We start from the raw sequence: 20,893 nt of genomic DNA, 5'->3' as shown, positions 1-20,893 counted from the left end.
AATACCAGCAAACTGAATTCAATAGCATATTAAACAGGTCATACACAGTGACCAAGTTTATAATTGATCCCTTGATGCAAGAACAATTCAGCATGCAAAAATCAATCAATGTGATACACATTAATAGAACACAGAATAAAATCATATGATCATTTTAACAGATGCAGAACAAAGCACCTGACACAATTCAACACCCTTTCATGACAAAAACACACAAAAAACTAAGACTAGAAGGAGATTACCTCAACATAACAATTCCATGTATGAAAAGTTCACAGCTAACAAAATATTCAAAGGTGAAAAGTTGAAAGCTTTTCCACCAAGATCAGGAACAAGAAAATCATGACCACTCTTGTCACTTCTATTCAACATAGTACTGGAAGTCCTAGCCAGAGCAATTAGGCAAGAAAAATAAAGAAAAGTCATCCAAATCAGAGAGGAAGAAGTAAAATTAGCTGTTAATAGATAAATGATCTGACATGTAGAAATCCCTAAAGATTCCTTCAAATAACTGCTAGAACTAATAAATTCAACAATGTTGCAGGATTAAAAAAAAATCAACATGTAGAAATAGTTACATTTCTGTACCCTAACAATGTGCACTCCTAAAAGAAAATTAAGAAAGCAATCCCATTTACAATAGCACAAAAAATAAAAAAAAATAGTTGGGAATAAACTTAACTTAGGAGGCAAAAGACTTGTACTCTGAAAACTATAAAACATGCTGAAAGAAATTAAAGATATAAATAAATAGAAAGACATTCCATGACCATGGATTGGAAGACTTAATATTATTAAAATGTCCATATTAACTGAAGCAATCTGTAGATTCAATGCAATCTCTATTAAAATCCTAATGCATTTTTGCAGAAATAGGAAAGAAAAATCCTAAATTTCGTATGGAATCACAAAGGACCCCAAATAGCCAAAGCAATCTTGAGCAAAAAGAACAAGGCTGATGGCCTCACACTTCCAGATTTTGAAACATATTATGAAGCTACTTTATGCCAGTATGACACTGGCATAAAGACAGACATATAAACCAATGGAACAGGAGAGAGAGCCCAGAAATAAGCCCATGCACATATGGTTACCTGATCTTTGACTAGGATGCCAAGACTACACAATAGTGAAAAGACAGTCTCTTCGATAAAATAGTGTTGGAAAAACTGTATATCCACATACATTTTTTTTGTATTGCATAAGATATCCTTATCTTACACCATATAAAATAAATAAACTCAAATAGATTAAAGACATAAATGTAAGGGCTGAAATTATAAAATTTCTAAAAAAAATTTGGGAAGACATCTATGTAAGATTGGTCTCAGTAACAATTTTTTTGGATATGACACCAGCAGCAAGGCAAAAAAGTGCAAATCTAAGCATATGAGATCTCATAAAATTTAAAAGCTTCTGCACAGCAAATTTAACAATCAACAGAGTGAAAGGGAAACCTATGGAATGGGAGAAAATATGTATAAACCATATATCTGGTAAAGTGTTAAATTAAAAAATATGTAAGTAACTCCTACAACTCAGCACCAAAAACCTAGATAACCCAATAAAAAGTGGGTGAAGGACTTGAACAGACATGTCTCCAAAGAAGACACAAAAATGGCCAACAGGTATATGAATAGGGCTCAACATCACTAAATAACCCAATAAAAAGTGGATATACAAATCAAACCACAATGCTATATCACCTCATACCTACTGAGATAGCCATATGTACACAGACACACACACACACACACACACACACACAATAACGAGTGTTGGTTGGCCAGGCTGTGGAGAAATTGGAACATTTGTGCACTCTTAGTGGGAATGCAGAATGATGCAGCTGCTGTGGAAAACAGCATAAGGTTTTTCAAAAAGTTAAAAATAGAACTAACATATGATCCAGCAATCTCACTCACTTCTGAGTATTTATCCAAAAGAACTGAAAACAAGATCTTGTAGAGCTATTTGAACTCCCATGTTCATTTCAAAATTTTCCAGAGTAGCAAGATGTGGAAACAACCTGAATGTCCATCAATAGATGATGAATGGATAAAGAAAATATTGTACATACACAGAATGAAATATTATTCTGCCTTGAAAAAGAAAAAATCCTGTCATTTTTTACAACATGGATGAATCTTAAGAACGTTATGCTAAATGAAATAAGCCAATCACAGAAGGACAAGTACTGCATATAGCACTTATATGAGATATCCAATGCAATCGAATTCACAGAAGGAGAAAGCAGAATGTGGGTTACCAGGATCTGAGAGATAGGAAAGAAAGGAGTTGCTGTGTAGTGGATGTAGGGTTTCGGACATGTAAGATGAAAAAGTTCTACAGATCTCCTGTACAACAATGCACGTATAGTTAACATTACTGTACTTTACAAGTAAAAATTTGTTAATGAGGTAGTTTTTAGGTTATGTTTTTTTTACCCCAGTTAAAAAAGGGCTGAAAAGAAGAAATATTATGATAATGTTCCATTAAAAATAAATGTACACAAAAGTGAAAAGAAATTCTGAGTAAAATTATTTAGGACTAAATTTTTATATGAATTTCTAATGTGAAATTCAGTAGTGGAGCCAAAGTTTCAAACAATATTATTAACTTTACAATTCTAAGATGAATGGCAATTTATGTCCTCTCTATTTTTAAACATTTAATGAACTTACAGGATAACTTGCAATAGTTATGATGTTTCAGGGAAGTTCTGGAAAGTACAATAATCAATCATGATATGTACTTTCCAGAACTTCCCTGAATCATGATTGATTATTTTTAATTTAAATGTAAAACATGTTTGTACATTGTAGCTGATGAGCTTCCCAATATAAAACACACATACATGTACCCCTCCTGACAAAACTGCTATGTTTTTAATTACTATATCAGTTACTGCTAAGAGATTTTGTAAAGAAACTTAAGAACAACAAATGTTTAAAATATAATAGAAATTCTCTACACATAGCAAAATTTGCAACACAATATCTAAAAAAGCAAAAAAGTAATTTTAAATAAAATATTCTTAACATTTAAAGATATCTTTGCTTTTTTAGTTTTTATAGCTTTCATTTCTTGAACTTCTAGAAGTGCCCTTGCTTATCAATTCAATATGATAAATAGAACAAAAAAATTTGATATCAAGTATAGTAACTATGTAAGAATGAAATTTACCACTGTGGTAAACAGAACGGACTTTAGAATTAGAAAGAATTCTGGGAATTTTACCCCTAGAGTTACTAGTTTTAAAACTGTAGGTTTCTAATCTGCAAAATGGGTATGATAGTGTTCTTGTGTTACTGGTGTGAAGATCAGAAAAGATGAACTCAGCTCTCTGTATCCCTGAGTTCTGTTTCTGTAGAGTCAACCAACCACAGATCAAAAATATTTTAAAAGAATTAAAAATAACAGTAAAACGATAAAAACAATGCAGTCATGCATCACTTAATGATGGATACATTCTGAGAAATGCGTCATTAGGCAATTTCATCATTGTGTGAACATCATAGAGTATACTTATATAAACCAAGACAGTATAGCCTAATATATACCTAGGATATATGGTACGGCCTATTGCTCCTAGACCACAACCCTGTAATCATGTTATTGTATTGAATACTGTTAGGCAATTTGAGCACAGTGGTAAGTTTTTGTGTATCTACACTTAGAAAATGTACAGTGAAAATACAGTATAAAAGACAAAAAAAAAAAAATAGTACACCTGTATAAGGCACTTGCCATGAATGGAGCTTGCACGACTGAAAGTTTCCTTGGATGAGCCAGTGAGTGAGTGGCAAATGAATGTGAAGGCCTAGGATGTTACTGTATACAACTGTAGACTTTATGAACACTATACACTTAGGCTACACTAAATTTATAAAAAAAAAATTTTCTTCAATAATAAGTCAACCTTAGCTTACTGTAATTTTTTACTTATAAACTTTATTTTTTTAACTTTTTGACTCTTATGATAATAGCTTAAGACAAATATATTGTACAGCTGTACAAAAATATTTTTCTCTATATCCTGATTCTATAAGCATCTTTCTATTTGAAAAATTTAATATTTTTACTCTAAACTATTTTGTTAAAAACTAAGTGACACACACATTAGCCTAGACCCACACAGAGTCGGGATCATTAATATCATTGTCTTCCACTTCCACATCTTGTTCCACTGGATCTTCAGGGACAATAGTACTCATGGAGCTGTCATCTCCTATGATAACAATGCCTTCTTCCAGGATATCTCTTGAAGGACCTGCCTGAGGCTCTTTTACAGTTAACTTTTATTTTATTTTTTAAGTAGAAGGAGTACACTTTAAAACAATAATAAAAAATATGGTAGAGTAAACACTAAGTAATAGGAATTTTCCACTCCATTATAATCTTATGGGACCACTGTTGTATATGTGGCCCATCCTTGACTGAATAGTTGTTATGTATATAACTGTACAAATAAAAAAACACAATGCAGTACAACTATATTCACGTGCTGCATAGCTATGTTTTGGTCAATGATGGACTGTATATACAACTGTGGTCCTGTAAGATTATAAAACTATATTTTTACTGTACCTTTTTATGTTTAGATATGTTCAGATACACAAATCTTACCACTGTGTTCCAGTTGCCTACAGTATTCAGTTCAGTGACATGCTACAGCTTTGTAGCCTGTGAGCAACAGCGTATAGCCTAGGTATGTAGTAGGTTATACTGTCTAGGTTTGTGTAAGCACACTCTGATAGTCACACAACAACAGAATAGTCTAATGATGCATTTTCTCAGAACATATCCCTATCATTAAGTGATGCTTGACTGTATTTACGCTGTATTAGGTGTTATATGTAATTTAGAGATGATTTAAGGTGTATAGGAGGGTGTGCATAGGCTATATGCAAATACTGTGCCATTTTATGTAGGGACCTTGAGCATTTGTGGATTTTGTTTTCCACAGGGGTCCTGGACCCAATCCCCCATGGATACCAAGGGACACTGTAACGTAGGTAAAGCATTTAGTCCAGTGCAAAACTCACATTATGTGTTTAATTAATGGTAAGTAATATGATGAGGACAGGGAGCAGGGGATCTAGAATTTGTTTGTTGTTCTTCCAGAATCCTCTTGATTTTTATTATTCTTTATCATTCTTAATTTTTATTAAGTTGGTCAAAATTAAAAAAGCATAGGAGAAATGGTGACATGTTTACCACATTAATTTTTAGCTTCTTTTTCTTGCTAGTATATGCATTTGAAACTATATATTTCCCTTTAGGAATAGCTTTGGCTGTATCCCATATGTTTTATTATGTATTTTTATTACCTTTAAATTATAATGTTTTCTAAATTCTTTGATTTATAAACTTAAAAGTACATACTTGAATTTATGAATATATTTATTTGTATATTTTTGTTATTGATTTCTAACTTAGTTGTGTTGCAGAAAGTAGATGAGATCTGCATTACACAGGTTATTTGAAACCTGTATCTGCCTTACTATCTAGGTCTGGTCACTTAAAATAAATGTTTCATATATGCTTGAGAAGAATTTGTATTCCCAAATCATTTACTGTAGGGTACAACATATATTAGTTGCGTTAAACTTGTTAATTGCATTGGCTCATTCTTCTATCTAATTCTAAATTTGTCTCATTAATCCATTAATTCTTGAGACAGGAATGTTACTATTGCCACTATGAGAGTTGCCCCACAAACCTCTCCTTGGATTTCTGTCAGCTTTTTTTTTTTTTTTTGTTACATCTTTCTGATGAATTGAATATTTTAATACCATGTTGTGACTTAATAAGGCTTTTTTGATTCAGAATCTATTATGTTGGTCTATGTATCAACGTTTGGTTGGAACGTGCACAGTATTTATGTTGAGAGATATTGTACCTGCCTCTGACATATTCTTTAAGGTGCTAATATGATGGCCCAAGTTTATAAATGAGACTTTAATGACATGAACGGGATACACAGATTGTATACATGTGCCTTTTGATGGCAAAGGTTATAGGACAAGGAGCCCCTGTATGCCATTCAAGTCTTTCCCCATAAAGAGAACATCCTCGAAATGACAAAGAATTTCATCTTGTTCATGTGCAACAGTCTCTTATAATTAAAAATTCTGTCTAATCATTTTTGCATAGATATGCTTTATTACATAGTATTCATTACTGTACACATTATGCATTTTTGCACAATTATTTTTGCATTGCATTTATCAAATCATGGTATTGTTCTTTATGAGTGATTTAAGGCAATGGTCCCAACCTTTCTGATATCAGGGACTAGTTTTATGGAAGAGGTTTTCCACAGACCAGGCTGGGGGGATGGTTTCAGGATGATTCAAGCATAGTACATTTATTGTGCAGTCAAACCTCTCTGCTAATAATAATCTGTATTTGCAGCTGTTCCCCAGTGCTAGCATCACCACCTCAGCTCCGCCTCAGATCATCAGGCATTAGATTCTCATAAGGAGTGTGCAACCTAGATTCCTCACAAGCCACATGCACAGTTTACAGTCGGGTTCGCGCTCTTATGAGAATCTAATGCTGCTGCTAATCTGACAGGAGATGAAGCTTATGTGGTGATGTGAGCAATGGGGAGCAGCTGTAAATACAGATGAAGCTTTGCTTGCTCACTGCCCCTCCACCTCCTGCTGTGTGGCCCAGTTCCTAACAGGCCACAGGCCAGTACCAGTCCATGGCCCAGGGCTTGGTGACCACAGATATAAAAGATTTTTTAAAAAAATAATGTTTACTGACTTTTTAATATAACTACCTTATATAGGATTCTGCTATACTCTTATCAGTTATTTCTAAAAATAATTTTAACAACAGTCCAGTCAACCACTCCACCACTGCCACTAATTGCTCTGGACTCACTCACTGATGCTGGCCCTCCCTATCCTCAGGCCCTTAGCTTTGCACGTCTACTGTAATATCTTCTTTGCTCCCTTGGAATATCTGCTGGTCTGCCCACCTTTACTGTCATCACTTCTTCATAGCTTGCCGCTCAGTTCATGTTTTTACCCTCAGTAATAACCATAACATGGACTCCTGCTCTCCAGGCCCCATGGAACAATCTCACTAACCAAATCTGACTCGTTTCTCTACTCAAGGGATTTTATTCAGTCACTTTCAACAAGTCTTTATGGAGTGCCTATTGTCTACTAGAAAATGTTTTGTGTACAGTCCTACACATAAATATGCATAGTCACAAAGACATTGTAAAAGGTGATGTGGGAGAGAACTAATAACGTGCAGTTACTAAAACAATAAGTACATGCAATATAAAGACACTTTCAATCGGTAGAGAGGATGAAGTTAAAGAAAAAGAATTTCTATTCATTATTATGATAAATTAGGTTAAATACAAATGGGTTCTTAATCAGTGTAATGAATCATGGAAAGGATTTGTTTAATCAACTTATTCTAAGTAAGATACAATCTCATTTGTCTTTGATATTTTGAATGGGGTCTTCCCTGAAGGCTGTCATGGAGTAGATGGTAATTCAGTTTCAAACCCTCTGAAGTGATGGTAAAAGCTTCACTAAATTTTTTTTTTACAGTTCTGTATTTTAATTATGAGATCTATATTTTACAGAATATTTGAAATTTATGTGTATTTGCCTTACTATTAAATTTAGTAACTATTAAATTAGATTAAACAATTAAATTAGTTTGAATCACTGCCATTAAATCTGTTCCTATGACAAAAGTGACATAGAAAGTGTTGCTTTGTTATTTTTCTACCAGTTGGTCAGTACTTATGCTTCTGGAGATACCTCTGGCCTAGTTTCTTCCTTGATGTTTCTTCCCAGGTGTGGTAGCCCACCTCCAAGATGGCCCCAGTGAACCTGCCTCTTGTGATGTTCAAACCCTTGTATCATCTTTTCCCACCATACACCAATATGGCAACAGGGATGGTATATCACTTCCAAGATTATGTTAGGAAAGATTGCCTCTTCTGTCTAATGCTCTCTTGCTCATGAATTCTCTGTCACTCCTTGGATCACCTGCTCTGGGGGAAAGCTAACTGCCATGTCTTGAGGACATTTGTAGAAAACTCTGTGGCAAGGAATTGAGGCCCCCCCAGACCTACACACCAGGAAGAGCTGAGGTCTGCCAAGAACCATGCAAGTGAGCTTAGAAGTGCATTCTCCAGCCCCAGTGGGCCTTGAGATGACTGTGGCCTCAATCAACAGTATGACTGCAACTCATGAGAAACTCTTAGCCAGACCCATTCAGCTAAGCTGCTCCCCAGATTCCTAACCCTCAGAATGGGAACTAATCAATGTTTGTTGTGCTAAGGTGCTACGTTTTGGAGTAATTTGTTGTGTAGCCATAGATAACTTAAGTACTACATCCCTAGGAAAATCTACAGTAAGGATCCAATTTATCCCGAGGTAAGACGTCTTATTGAAGCTTCTTCCCACAGAATTCGAAAGGCTGCCTGGTCCATGGATTCTTTAAGAGAGGAATAGCTGCTTTTTTCCCCTGTTCCAGCCCTGGATTTATAGTTTGTTTCTCTAATGGTAGAGATAATTTTGTTTCCTGTATCAAAGCCTTCATTTATTTATTGATTACAGGGATTTTTGCAGAAAAGCATTATTTAAAATCTATAATTATACACACATATGTACATATCTACCTCCATGTAACAATGTTAAAAATACTCTTATTATTTTTACTCTGTATACAGGTGCTACGTAGAGAAAGATAAAGAGAGTTTGATAGATAGATTGTATCTATACAAATACACACTTTATTTTAAACCCACACATGCATTTTATATACATTTATATACATATGTGCATGTTTATAAATTATATATACATATGTTATATGTCTCTACATATATAGACACACATATATAAATGTATGCTCTACACATATAGCTTTATCTGTATTTATCTGGCTATAGGAATTTTCTGTGTGATTTAAAAGTAAGGAGTATGTGTTGCTAGTTAGAAAATTTGAGAAAATACCCATTAGGGTAGTAATTTATTATATTATAACTCAGCCTTTTAAAGTTCTTCATAAAATTAAGAAAGAGAAAAAAAGCATAAAGTATCATTCAATGGATTCTAAAGAAATGTGTAATGTTCTTTGTATACATAGGTAAAATTTCCTTTTTAATTGACGCTATAAATATTTATACAGTTTAATAATTTGAAAAAATATAGATCAACATAAAAATTATCTTTTATTGAAATTATTTCTGTAAGTTTTTCCTTGAGATGCTAAATGCAATAGGTACAATAAATCTATTACCAGTTACTATTCTCTTATCAATTTTAATTAATTCAATTAGTATTCTCTTACAGATGTAATCCATAAAGAATTTACATTTATTGTATACTATTACTGTAATTATTTTAGTCAAGAAAATACTATAGGAGAATGGAAGAAGAGGGAAAATAAATTATCATTGGGAATCTAAACTTTTAAAAAGTGATTTTAAGAATAAAGACAGATCTATGTTGATTAATTTCCCAAAGTTTATGAAATATTTGCTCCTGCAAAAAGAGCAAGTCAAATTGCACTCTAATTAGAAGCTATTTAAAAATTCACTCTTTTGTGAGAAACTCACCAGCACTCACCTGTGCACCCAGGTCTCTGGAATGTTGTGTGCTGCGTACACTGTGAAGCTCAGGTGGGAATGGAGCCCAGGATGTACATAGGAAATGCATCCAGGTGCATTTACAGGCTGAAAATCGGCATAAAAGCTGCTACAATAGACATTGATTAGCTGGTAGATGGACGTGGATAGTTCAGTTGTTACTTTCTCTATCAAGCCTAGAAGGGAATAGATAGAGGTCAAGTCATCTGTGAAGGGCCATATTTATCATGAGCCATCAATTATAACCTTAAAATTTCTTATAATAAAATTCAAGTAAAATTTGATTAAAATGACCCTTTACCAACTGAAGCCAATTAGCCATCTGTGCCTCTGAATGCAGCTTGGTTTAGTTGTCAGCAGATTAGATATCAACAAGCTTTCATAGCCCCAGCAGTAGAAATTTTGGAAGTATGGCCTTTTAATCACAAATTGGAACTTTTTTGATTATTAATTGGTCGTTCTGATCAAATTCACCATATTTTTTGTTCTAGTTTGTGATTGTTTAGAATTAACTTTTAAACAGGAAACATGTTTTCTACATGGCTTATAAGTACTTCAAATTCCATCTAAAAAAGGAATCATAATAAATTTGATTATGTTATGATGTTTACCGTTAACTGAACACTGATCATATATACACTGTGCTGATATAAAAATCAATGATAATAGTACATGGCAGGGATTTGAAACAAGCTTGAAATTAAAGATTTACGATGTTTATTGAATCTCCTCAAAATCAAAGCCTGTCCTGAGTTTTAGCATTAGTTATTTAAAGCGATTCTATTGATTATTACTAAAAGTGACTTGTTATGAAAGAAGAAAAATTACTAGATATAGGGGCTAGTAGTTTTCCCCTGGCAGTAACGCAGATGTTGGAAGAATAAGCACATCATTAGAAATTACACTCTTAAGATCTGGTGTGACATGGCCTGCCACGGTGGCTCACTCCTGTAATCCTAGAACTCTGGGAGGCCGAGGTGGGCGGATTGTTTGAGCTCAGGAGTTTGAGACTAGCCTGAGCAAGAGCGAGACCCCATCTCTACTAAAAAATAGAAAGATATTAGCTGGACAACTAAAAATATATAGAAAAAATTAGCCGGGCATGGTGGCGCATGCCTGTAGTCCCAGCTACTCAGGAGGCTGAGGAAGAAGGATTGCTTGAGCCCAGGAGTTTGAGGTTGCTGTGAGCTAGGCTGATGCCATGGCACTCTAGCCCAGGCAACAAAGTGAGACTGTCTTAAAAAAAAAAAAAAAAAAAAAAAAAAAAAAGATCTGCTGTGAAAGGATTCCATGTGCTGAATCAAGTTACTCAGCACAGTTGTTTATTCAAACACATGCACTTCCTCATAAGTCGTTTCAGAAACATAAATTGCTTTTTGGTTTTATGTTGTTTTGAAAAGAAAATAGTACAAAGAGCTAGCTTTCTTCTTTGATAGTCTGCGGTATTCCAGAGCTTGGGCAGTCGAATGCCTCAGGATAGAGGCCAGCGTCAGCATGGAGCTCCTTCCCACATCCTGCCTGTCCCTCAGTAGCCCTGTCTATAATTAAACATTTTTGTTGTTGTTTAACACATGCTGTTATTCACTTAGTTATTCATAAATTTGTATAAGATTTATAAGATAGACAAATTTAATTTATTTGTCCTGTTTCTTAAGTTGTACCCTTCGTTGAAACAGCCTTGGGGGACAACTAGAGAGGGAGAGAGCTCTAATTAAAATTCTCTGAGAAATCAGCAGGAGCAATTAATGAAGCAGAAGAGGAAAGCAGCTTAAAAATAGTCTTAAAAGAAGTTTCATCAAACTCTGGAGGCCAACCGACAGAGATTCTTTGCAACAACAGGAAGCAGAGAATTATAAATTTATAGAAACATCTTGTTTCTGAGTCCCCAGTTTATACTGTTGGTACTCTGAAACAGGAAGTGAAGACTTTTCGTCAATAAATCCCAATCTTGTGCAAATGTGCAAATGAATACACATCTAAAATAAATCATGAAGTTGGGTGAGAGATCTTATCAATTTAAGTCTCAGCACATATTTTGGGGAACTTTAATTATCTGGGTGTTGACTCAAACTCTATTCCTTATTTTTTGTGCAGAAAGAGTTTTTGGTTATAATTTGCTTCTTTGAGGTTGTATAGAGAAGTGTGCTTATGCATTATGTTTTACTTTCAGAATTCTGAATGAAGAGTACATTTTAAATAACATCATCAAAATGTATTAAGGACTGAAGACAAGAGGCATGGTGGTAAAATATGGTGAAACAATGTTTATCACACCTGATTTTACTCTGGAAAACACTGACAGTGCCAAAAAATAACAAGGCAATGATGATGTATGTGCAATTAAAACTTATTGATTCAAATCTATCATGATTTATCATTGAATAAGTCCCCAGGAACATTCCTGTATAGTTCTTATGGGATCTCATATTCCAAGCCCTGGAGGAATATGGGGGGAGAAGACCTCATTGCAACATTTCTGACAGAAAGGAAGAGAGGGCCAGATGCATAGGGGCATACCTCCAGCTGGTCCACTCCACGCACTACCACTTAGATTCTGTGTTAGTAATATTGTTAGGGGGTATACATCCTTTCTATTCCCTGTGGTGCTCTCCAGAGTTTTATGAATATCTGGAACAGAGATTTTTGTAGTAGCACAGTTTTTTGCTTCCATACCTTCTGCCACCTTGTTTTCTTCTGTGATATGAGGTAGAGGAGTTCCTCAAATATAATTGAATGTCTTGAGTGGTGGGAATTATAGTTGAGGGGATATCCCTCTGTACATAACTCTTTACTGAAACTATTAAGGGTGTGGAGGGAAGGCCGAGTTATCATTTGTTTTCCAGTGAGTCCTCTGAATACAAGGGTGTTGATTGAACATCTGCAAGGCAGACAGTTTCCTTGAAGATACCCAGAGTGTTCCTATGCCAAATACCATCTACCATATGCAAACAAGAACAACCCTGACCACAGGCTGCATATTAAATCCCATCATATCTTCTATGCATGTTAGGAAACCTGAGGACCAAGGAGTTTAGTCTAGGATCAGAGAGGTAAAAAGTAGCAACTTAATCCTCCTATTTGTTACATTAACTTAGTCTTCAAATAGAGCTTGAATTTAAATTTGAAATAGGTGACTTTGAGTATAGACATCTGCTACTTTTCTGATTTTTCTTACATCAAAATATAATTATTCATAGGTAAATGGTAAAATTTTGCAGTGTCTTGGAATGGTTATAAGAATATTTTCAGTTTTTTCACTTTTATAGATCTGATTTTTCTCAGTATTTTAAAACAATTCAAGCTAAAAGGTTAGAGAGTTTAGATTTTTGTTCTCTTGCAGAATACTCACTTCCATTGATAAAAGGGTTTTAACAAAGCATTTTTCCTCTCAAAAAGCGTTGTGTTTGTGTGTGTCTGTGTGTTTGTGTTACCACAGTATTTGGATGAAAAATTGAAAAAATTATTTTGGGTTCTATTAATATAACTTTTTTCTTTTATTTATTTATTTGTAAAATATTTGAGTACAAGAGTGTTTTACCTTTTACTGAAGTCTCTGAATTTTGATAAAAATTCTGAAAAAGAAAGGGTGCAAAATATATGTATTATTCAGACAACAAATTTATAAAATAATCAAATCAATAATATCCAAAATCTGAACACTATAAATTCTCTGGTATGATAAAAAAAAGACAAAATATTCCTTGGCATCATATATCAATTTTCTTATTAAACAGAGGAAAGCTAAATTGTGTGATGAAAGAAAAGTCTTCTGAATATTATAATGAATAATGTAGGTTATTTGATTTTTATAAAAATAAATTGCTAGAATGGGTTCAACCTTTTTGTTATTATTAGAGTAGTTCTACAAATATTGCCCAAGCTCAATCTCCCTTCCATGATAGTGACTAATTTTTTTATATAAGTGCATTTCTAATTCTCCTCTGTTTAGTGTGTCCAGCTCTTATTTTTTGCAGTCATTCAGCAAACTCTGCGCAGCACCAAAAAGAGGTGGGCAAAATCGTACAGAATCACTATGTAGTTTCATTTCTTTCTTTTTCAACTGATTTTAAAAGAAATGATAGTCAAACACTTGGAAAAATAAAATGCCTTGAGTCATACTTTAAATAAAAAGTACAATCTAAAATCTTATTTGTTTGTTGTCATTTTCATTGTCCTTTAAGTTCATGTCCATTAGTGTGGTGGTCTTATTTATTTTTATTTTTGTTGGGAGCCTAGAATTACTTTGGTGGCTTAGGATTTGCTGATTATAACTTAGTTATCATGAAAACTATGTAAGGTAATTCATAGATTTCCTAAAAATAATGTTCCAGCCCAAAAGAAAATTAAATTTTCTAATAAGATCCATTTTAATTCCATTTTATTGGAATCTTAGAATTACTTTGGTGGCTTAAGATTTGCTGGTTATAACTTAATTCTCATGAATACTATGTAAAGTGATTCATAGATTTTTCTGAAAAATAAGGTTTCAGCCCAAAAGAAAATTAAATTTTCTAATAAAATCTACTTTAAATCTAAATTTTTAAAAATTTAAAAGTTCAAGACTTTTTAAAAAATAAAAATTTGAAGGCTTACTTTTAAGGAAATGTGTTTAATTAAAAGCCAGATTTCTCAAACAAATAAATTAGGGAATAATTGTTTTCCTGAATCAAAGGACTTACTACAGTATTTCTTTAGAGAAAGAACATCTCTATCATGTTTAAAATGTGATTAAATTTACACACAACTTTTTAGTTAAAAGCATGATTCACATGAACCTTCTCAGAAGCATTTCTATTAGGTAAAATATTTCACTGAGTATAGTTTCAACTATTAATACTAGTCTTAACTATTCGGAAGATCTTTACCCCATCCATGTGGGTGAAACTATTAAAGATGTTACCCTGGCTTAACTAGAATTCATTTTGTTCAGAGATACAGACTTGTATTATAAAATCACCATGACATCCACCTACGCCACAGTGTGAAAGACCATATATTTTACTTTGTAGCTCTTCTATTGTGTGAGCATTTAATGGAAATATATTATGTGAACTTCTGGAATATAATTTAAAGGATGAAAAACTGTTTCTAGTGCTGGGTGGGAGCATGAAATAGAGTACAACTGTGTTTGTGATACAATTCTTCATCTTGCCAAAACTTACATTTAATAAATACCTAATTACTTCCCCGTGTGGCAGGAAATAGGCTCTTGCACATTGACCAAACGTACAGCCAAGGAAAAGAAAACCTTCTCAACTTTCAGAGTTTTTTGGCATAAGACCTGTATTTCTCAGTATTTCTTCAATCTTAAGTTCGTGGTGGGTGGATAGACTGAATTGCTTTGGCATTGTGAACTGCAGCTGGTTACTGCACACATTCTGGAAAATGTACTTACTGTATGTGCCAATATTCTTATATAGGTGGGCTCACAAGATAGAATGGAAAAAGAGATGGAAAAAAGTATGAAGGCTACTGATGTAGAACAAATAAACTTTTAAAAGTCTGTTCAAATAAATACGATCCATTTTGGGGGGAATATTGAATATTATAACCACTGACATATATTAAATAAAACTCACAATTGTCAACTCTCTCTTAAATTTCTATACATAAAAATCATTTTAGTCTTATCAAAATACAAGATGAATTAATATACAGATATTATGAATTAAAAGCTGGAAAGAAGAATTATACAAAACTTAGCACATAAGGAAAGTGAAATGTGAATGTGAGCTTTTATTGAGCATCATAATTCCTCATAACTTTCCTAGGAAGTAATCAATTTCTCCATGCAGAGTTCTTTTGGCTTCAGATACAGTGAATGTTTGATATTTCTGAGAAAATTGTCATTTTGTTCTTTTAGGGAGTTTCAGAATATGAATGTTTTGAAGATAAAGCTTTTTGTATCTAGGAGTACTTTAACATCATTTACAGAACTTCACCCTAAAATTGTATTTTCCTCATTCTTTGATTGGTTGTTTGTTTCTACCAATTCACCAAGAGATAGACATTAAAGTTGAAAAAGAACCAAATAGTCTTAACAGATGGGAAGACACGTGTGCACATATGCTCCTCTGGTCTCCTGCTCTGGCAATGGTTCATATTTGTCAGGATGTTAGGTAGCGATGAGGGGTATGCAGGTGGCATGGCAGGCGATAGGGGACTGTGGTCAAGGGCTGAGGGTTGGGACCAATAAAAACCAAGAAAAGCAAACACAACAGCAAGAACTTGAGGTTAGGGACTTTTCCTGACTGGGAGCATGTGCAGAAGGTAGGAGCTTATGACCAAAGATAACTTTTTTCTCATTAACTAGTAAAACTCACACCCCCTAGTGCCATGACAGTTCCAGAGCCAGCCATACAAGGATAGAAAATGGGAGGACATATTATTCTGGAAATTTCCACCCACTCCCTGAAAAGACATGAATATTCCACTCTCGAATTAACATATTACTAGGGATAATAAAGGACAGACCCTAACTCTGGGATGACACTGTTCCTTATTGGAGCAGTCTGCTCTCTACTGACTTTGAGAGTGTACTATACTTTCCATACTCTGTCTTTAAACTCAGGGTCATCTCCACTCATGGAGACAGACCTGTTCCTCTCTCTGGAACTTACTTTTCATTACCCTAAGCTCATGATATTTTATTGTCAGCTCTAAGTTCTTGTAATGTCTCCAAAGTGTGATAATGTAAGAGAATTAATTACTTGTTGAAAGCTAATTCTCACTATATTATTACCCTGACTTAACTTTACCTATTATAAAGCTTTTTTAGCGCTACATGATTTCCGAGTTTTTAAGTTCATCAAAATATTTATTTCAAAACATACTGGTGTATGCTTTTGAAGACTGTGGTATATATATTTTTTACTCCAACACAGATTAAAAAAAAATGATCAAATCAAATGTGATCACATCAGATTACTTACTTTGGTATTATTTGTGAAGACCATAGACCTTCATAGTTACACACAAAACCAGTGTTAGAGACTACATAATTATTCCATTTTTCTTCTATAATTGGAAAGTAAAAGAGTAGGTGTTTCCTCTTTAAGGAAAATTTAGGAAAATAAACATGAATCTGTCTTAGACATGGAATTTGGGGAATTATTGATTATATTATTTAAACTTTGATTTCTTTAATGCTTCGTGTTTTTAGTGTTTAATCCATGTTTATTTTTAAAATATTTTGAAAGTGTGACTCCTCAGAATCATCATTCTCGCTGTTCATGTAAATAAAGTATTTAAATTTCTACATTTATTTTTACTGCCTAATCACACAAAAGTCTGAATTAAAATAAGACACTGAAAGCCCAACATTAAGAAATTATTGAATTTTCATAGCCATTCATCTATTTAAAGCAATGAGCAATAAGAACAATGATTTATACATAATAATATGATTGTCTACATTTTTAAATCAGTCTTTTGGAAATTTCAAGGCTGGCATATTCAAAGGTAGTATAATCTCCATTGTTCTCTTCCATGCAGCTGAAGAATGCATGTGCTCACTCTCCCTTACGAAGTTTCACATCTACTGGTATAGGTATAAAGGCTTGGCTTCAAGTCTGGATTTTGCCACTTATTAATTCTCTAAACACAAGCACTCTAAGCATGAGATTTTAATAATAAAATGAACATTAAAATACCAACTTTACAACATTGTTGTGAGGATAAATTGAAATAAAATAAAAATTAAATTAAAGGAGGTAATGCATATGTGAAACTATTTTATATATTGAAATGCCTTAGCAAATATTAGTTATTATTATTATATCTTTCTGCTTTATCATCTGCTACACTAATAAGATGAATGGATTTATTGTGACCAAATTTCCTAGTATTTTTCTTGGGCAATAATCATACTTTAATTCTACATCAGACTGCCCAGACCAGGAAATCATTACAGGATGTGGGATTTAGAGAAATTCACTCAGAAATCATAGAAGCAGTGTACATTGCAAATTCAGTAAAAGATGCCACAAAAACTGATCTTTTATGTATGTACTTATCCACCCACACATGAAACTTATACCTATGTACACTTGTGTGCATGAGAGACATTAACGGCCTATACAAACACTTGCATGTGAATATTATACAAGTACATTCATCTAGGTAGGATTGATTTCAGTTTCACTTGGAAGTTACACAATAGTTACAAATTTCAAAGGTATAAGAAATTTCCTTTTAATTTAATTAAATGCATTTGGCATAGTAGAATCAGGCTGCCATTACTTCCACATAATTGAAATGTACTCTGTGTACATGGACACACACAAACACACATACTCACAGAAATATAGTGGTTAGTAAAAAATCTTTCACTCCTTAAGTAATTATTGAACTCAGGTTTAAAATAATTACTGTGTAATAGATGAATATATTTACCTCTGCTTTTCTCTGAAGAATTAGACTTAGTTCATTTGCTGCATCTGTAATTTGTTTGGTTTCCACACACCCTAGAACACTGCATATTTTTTTAACTTCTTCAATAATATTATCCACGTTTTCCTGGAAATGACAAGATTCACGTCTTACCATTTATTGAAATGGAGAGGACACTAATTTACCCTCAAACTACTCCTTTCTTCTTCTTCATCATGAAGAGGAAATGGAATAAAATGTGATTGTTTGCTTTCATATGAAAAGAAAGTTCTCAAGACTCTGGTTATCCTGTGCCGGGGGCCACAATTTTCACTGAGTCAAAGCTCAAAGGTAGAACTTACTTAGCTCCACCTTAACATTACCTGAAATAAAATGAGAGAATGGTAGTGGGAGGGGTAGAGTAAGGAAGAGGGAGAGAGAAGGAAAAGGAGGAGGAGAGGAGGAGGCAGAAGAAGAGGGGAGGCAAGAAGAGAGTAAGAGAGAGAGAGGGAAACTCAGACAAAGTCTGTGGTTTCTACAAAACACTTTAAAAACAAAGTAATGATGGCAGACCCATGTAGAGTTTCAGAATGCATTTGTTTTTGGAATCAGTATATAAGAGGACAAACTTATTAAAAATCAGATTCACAGAGTTCAGAACAAACTTGAGAAACCCAATTGTGGTGTTAGAGTGCTTGGTAATCATTTGATTGCAATATCCTTGAAGCAGCTGATGTTTCCAAAAAATCACTGATGACAAATATTCTTCTTGATGTCAAAAACCCCAGCTACTTTTAAAATATACAAAGGTTTTCTGGTCCCCATTTTAAGAGCTTTTCATCAGTGTTTCTATATCTCAGCTTTGCACATTTTCTTAAATATTATAAGTATTCATTTTAAAAAAAAAAGTCTGCTCTCTTTTGACCTTATTTTTTTCCATGTATTGCCATTAACTATAGTGAGAGATCTCTCTTTATTCTTTAATTCCATGCTAATCGCATTTCACTGTACAATATTTTTATGTACCTTGTCTATATCATTAACAATGATGGCTTTTCAAAGCACATCGGCTCTCTTACCAGCAGCACAGTCATTCCAATGGAGGATTAGAACAGTTTATTTCAGGCAGAGATGAAAAATATTTTTCCTATTTTTTCACACAAAGATGTGAATTCAAGGCACAAAAAGATTTTGCCTCTCCTTATTCTAGAGCTGAGCCTTGCCTTGCTGTTTCATTTCGTTTCGTTTCTTTTCTTTTTTTGAGACAGAGTCTCACTCTGTCACCCGGGCTAGAGTGCCATGGTGTCAGTCTAGCTCACAGCAACCTCAAACTCGTGGGCTCAAGCGATCCTCTTGCTTCATCCTCCTGAGTAGCTGGGACTACAGGCGAAACCATGTTCAGCTGATTTTTACTATTTTTAGTAGAGACGAAGTCTCGCTCTTGCTCAGGCTGGTCTTGAACTCCTGAGCGTAAGCCATCCACCTACCTCAGCCTCCCAGAGTGCTAGGATTACAGGTGAGAGCCACCGCGCCCAGCCAACAGCATTTTCTTAACAAAACATCAATACAGAGACACAACACTAGTTTTAAGTTAACAGGATCCCGATTTGCCTCTTCTACAGAAAAATAATATGTATTTTTTAATTTATTGCCAATATCTTTTATATGTGATTTTCCAAACACTGAAAGCTAATGACAAAAACCCAGGAAAAATAACTAATTAATACTATCAAAGACAAAATAAGGATTTCAAAAATGTCAACAGATTTTATTAATGAGCTAAAAGGAAGAAGTTGCAATTTAATTGGGGTATATTTTAAGTCTTTCACAGTTTAAGAAAGTACAACTACTCAATTTTATAATAACAGGAAAAATTACGAGTAATCCGTATGGAAAAAAGTCAGTTGTTTCATTTATGTGCGAACTCAATAAAAATCAACATTGTGATGTGGCTACCAGATCTACTTCATTATTAAATTGAATCAGAAGACATATACTCTCTATAACTAGAAGTTAAGAATTCTACCACATTTTCCATGTATATTATATTATCCAAACTGGAGTTTAGTTTTGGGTACTTGATTTGAGAATGGACTTTACAAATTGAATTTCCCCAAAGGACAGCAATCCCACTATTAATATGCTGTTAATATATTCATTTAGAATGGCATGGTAGCTTTCAGCTACTTTCAGCTTTGCAGCTGGGATCCATTTGTCCAAATCCTAGGTCTGCCCCTTTCTATTTGTGACTGTCATCAAAGTATTTAACTTTCACGTGCCTAAATTCTCTCTTCTGTAAAGTGGGAATAATAATAATTATAAGGTTATTATAAAGATTAAATTAGATAAAATATGAAAAAGTGCTTGGCAGAGAATAAAGCCTAAATTTTAATGTTTAATTAATTAATTTTATTTATTTGCTCAGAAGTTTCAGTTTATAAATCAGGCACTGTACATGCACAAATAACTAATAAAATGAAAATTAGAAAATCATGAAAACTATGAGAGAGGTACATATTAGGTACTGTTTGTTTTTTCATTCATATATTCTAAGTAGATATGTGAATTTGTGAAAATCCATAAATAGTACTAATTAAAATACAAATGCTGGGTTGACTTGGGGTCATTATGTAGCTGGTAGCTGATTTATTGAATCTAAAACTCCAACCTTGCAGTATTTCTTATCTAACCTATTTATCTCATTTAATCTTCACAAATATTCTGAAAGATAAATACTATATTCATTATATTCTTGAGTCACTGTGATTGCTAGGATATGTTAAGTAAAATACTGTAATTATAAAATTAGGTTGCTGATTAATTGGATATGAGAACCAACAAAAAGGTTGGATTTAAGATGATTTCAAAATTTTACATTTGAGCACAGGG

At 33.6% G+C, this 20,893-nt stretch overlaps 1 protein-coding gene across 6 annotated transcripts in view; it reads right to left on the bottom strand.

Moving 5' to 3' along the window:
• Positions 1–20,893, bottom strand: part of PIK3C2G (phosphatidylinositol-4-phosphate 3-kinase catalytic subunit type 2 gamma) — a 372,544-nt gene that overhangs the window by 253,494 nt on the left and 98,157 nt on the right. For all 6 annotated transcript variants that reach the window (XM_069491534.1, XM_069491537.1, XM_069491533.1 and 3 more), the window contains 3 exons: positions 18,029–18,151; positions 13,173–13,206; positions 9,615–9,810 (listed from right to left, as the gene is read on the bottom strand). In XM_069491534.1, the coding sequence (XP_069347635.1) occupies positions 9,615–9,810; positions 13,173–13,206; positions 18,029–18,151 (353 nt within the window). The remainder of the gene's footprint in view (positions 1–9,614; positions 9,811–13,172; positions 13,207–18,028; positions 18,152–20,893) is intronic.

This window comes from Eulemur rufifrons, chromosome 16 (genome assembly GCF_041146395.1).
Source record: "Eulemur rufifrons isolate Redbay chromosome 16, OSU_ERuf_1, whole genome shotgun sequence".
In the NCBI taxonomy this organism is placed as follows: Eukaryota; Metazoa; Chordata; class Mammalia; order Primates; family Lemuridae; genus Eulemur; species Eulemur rufifrons.
The sequence above is the reverse complement of the archived record's forward strand: the minus strand, read 5'-3'. Positions and strand labels throughout refer to the sequence as shown.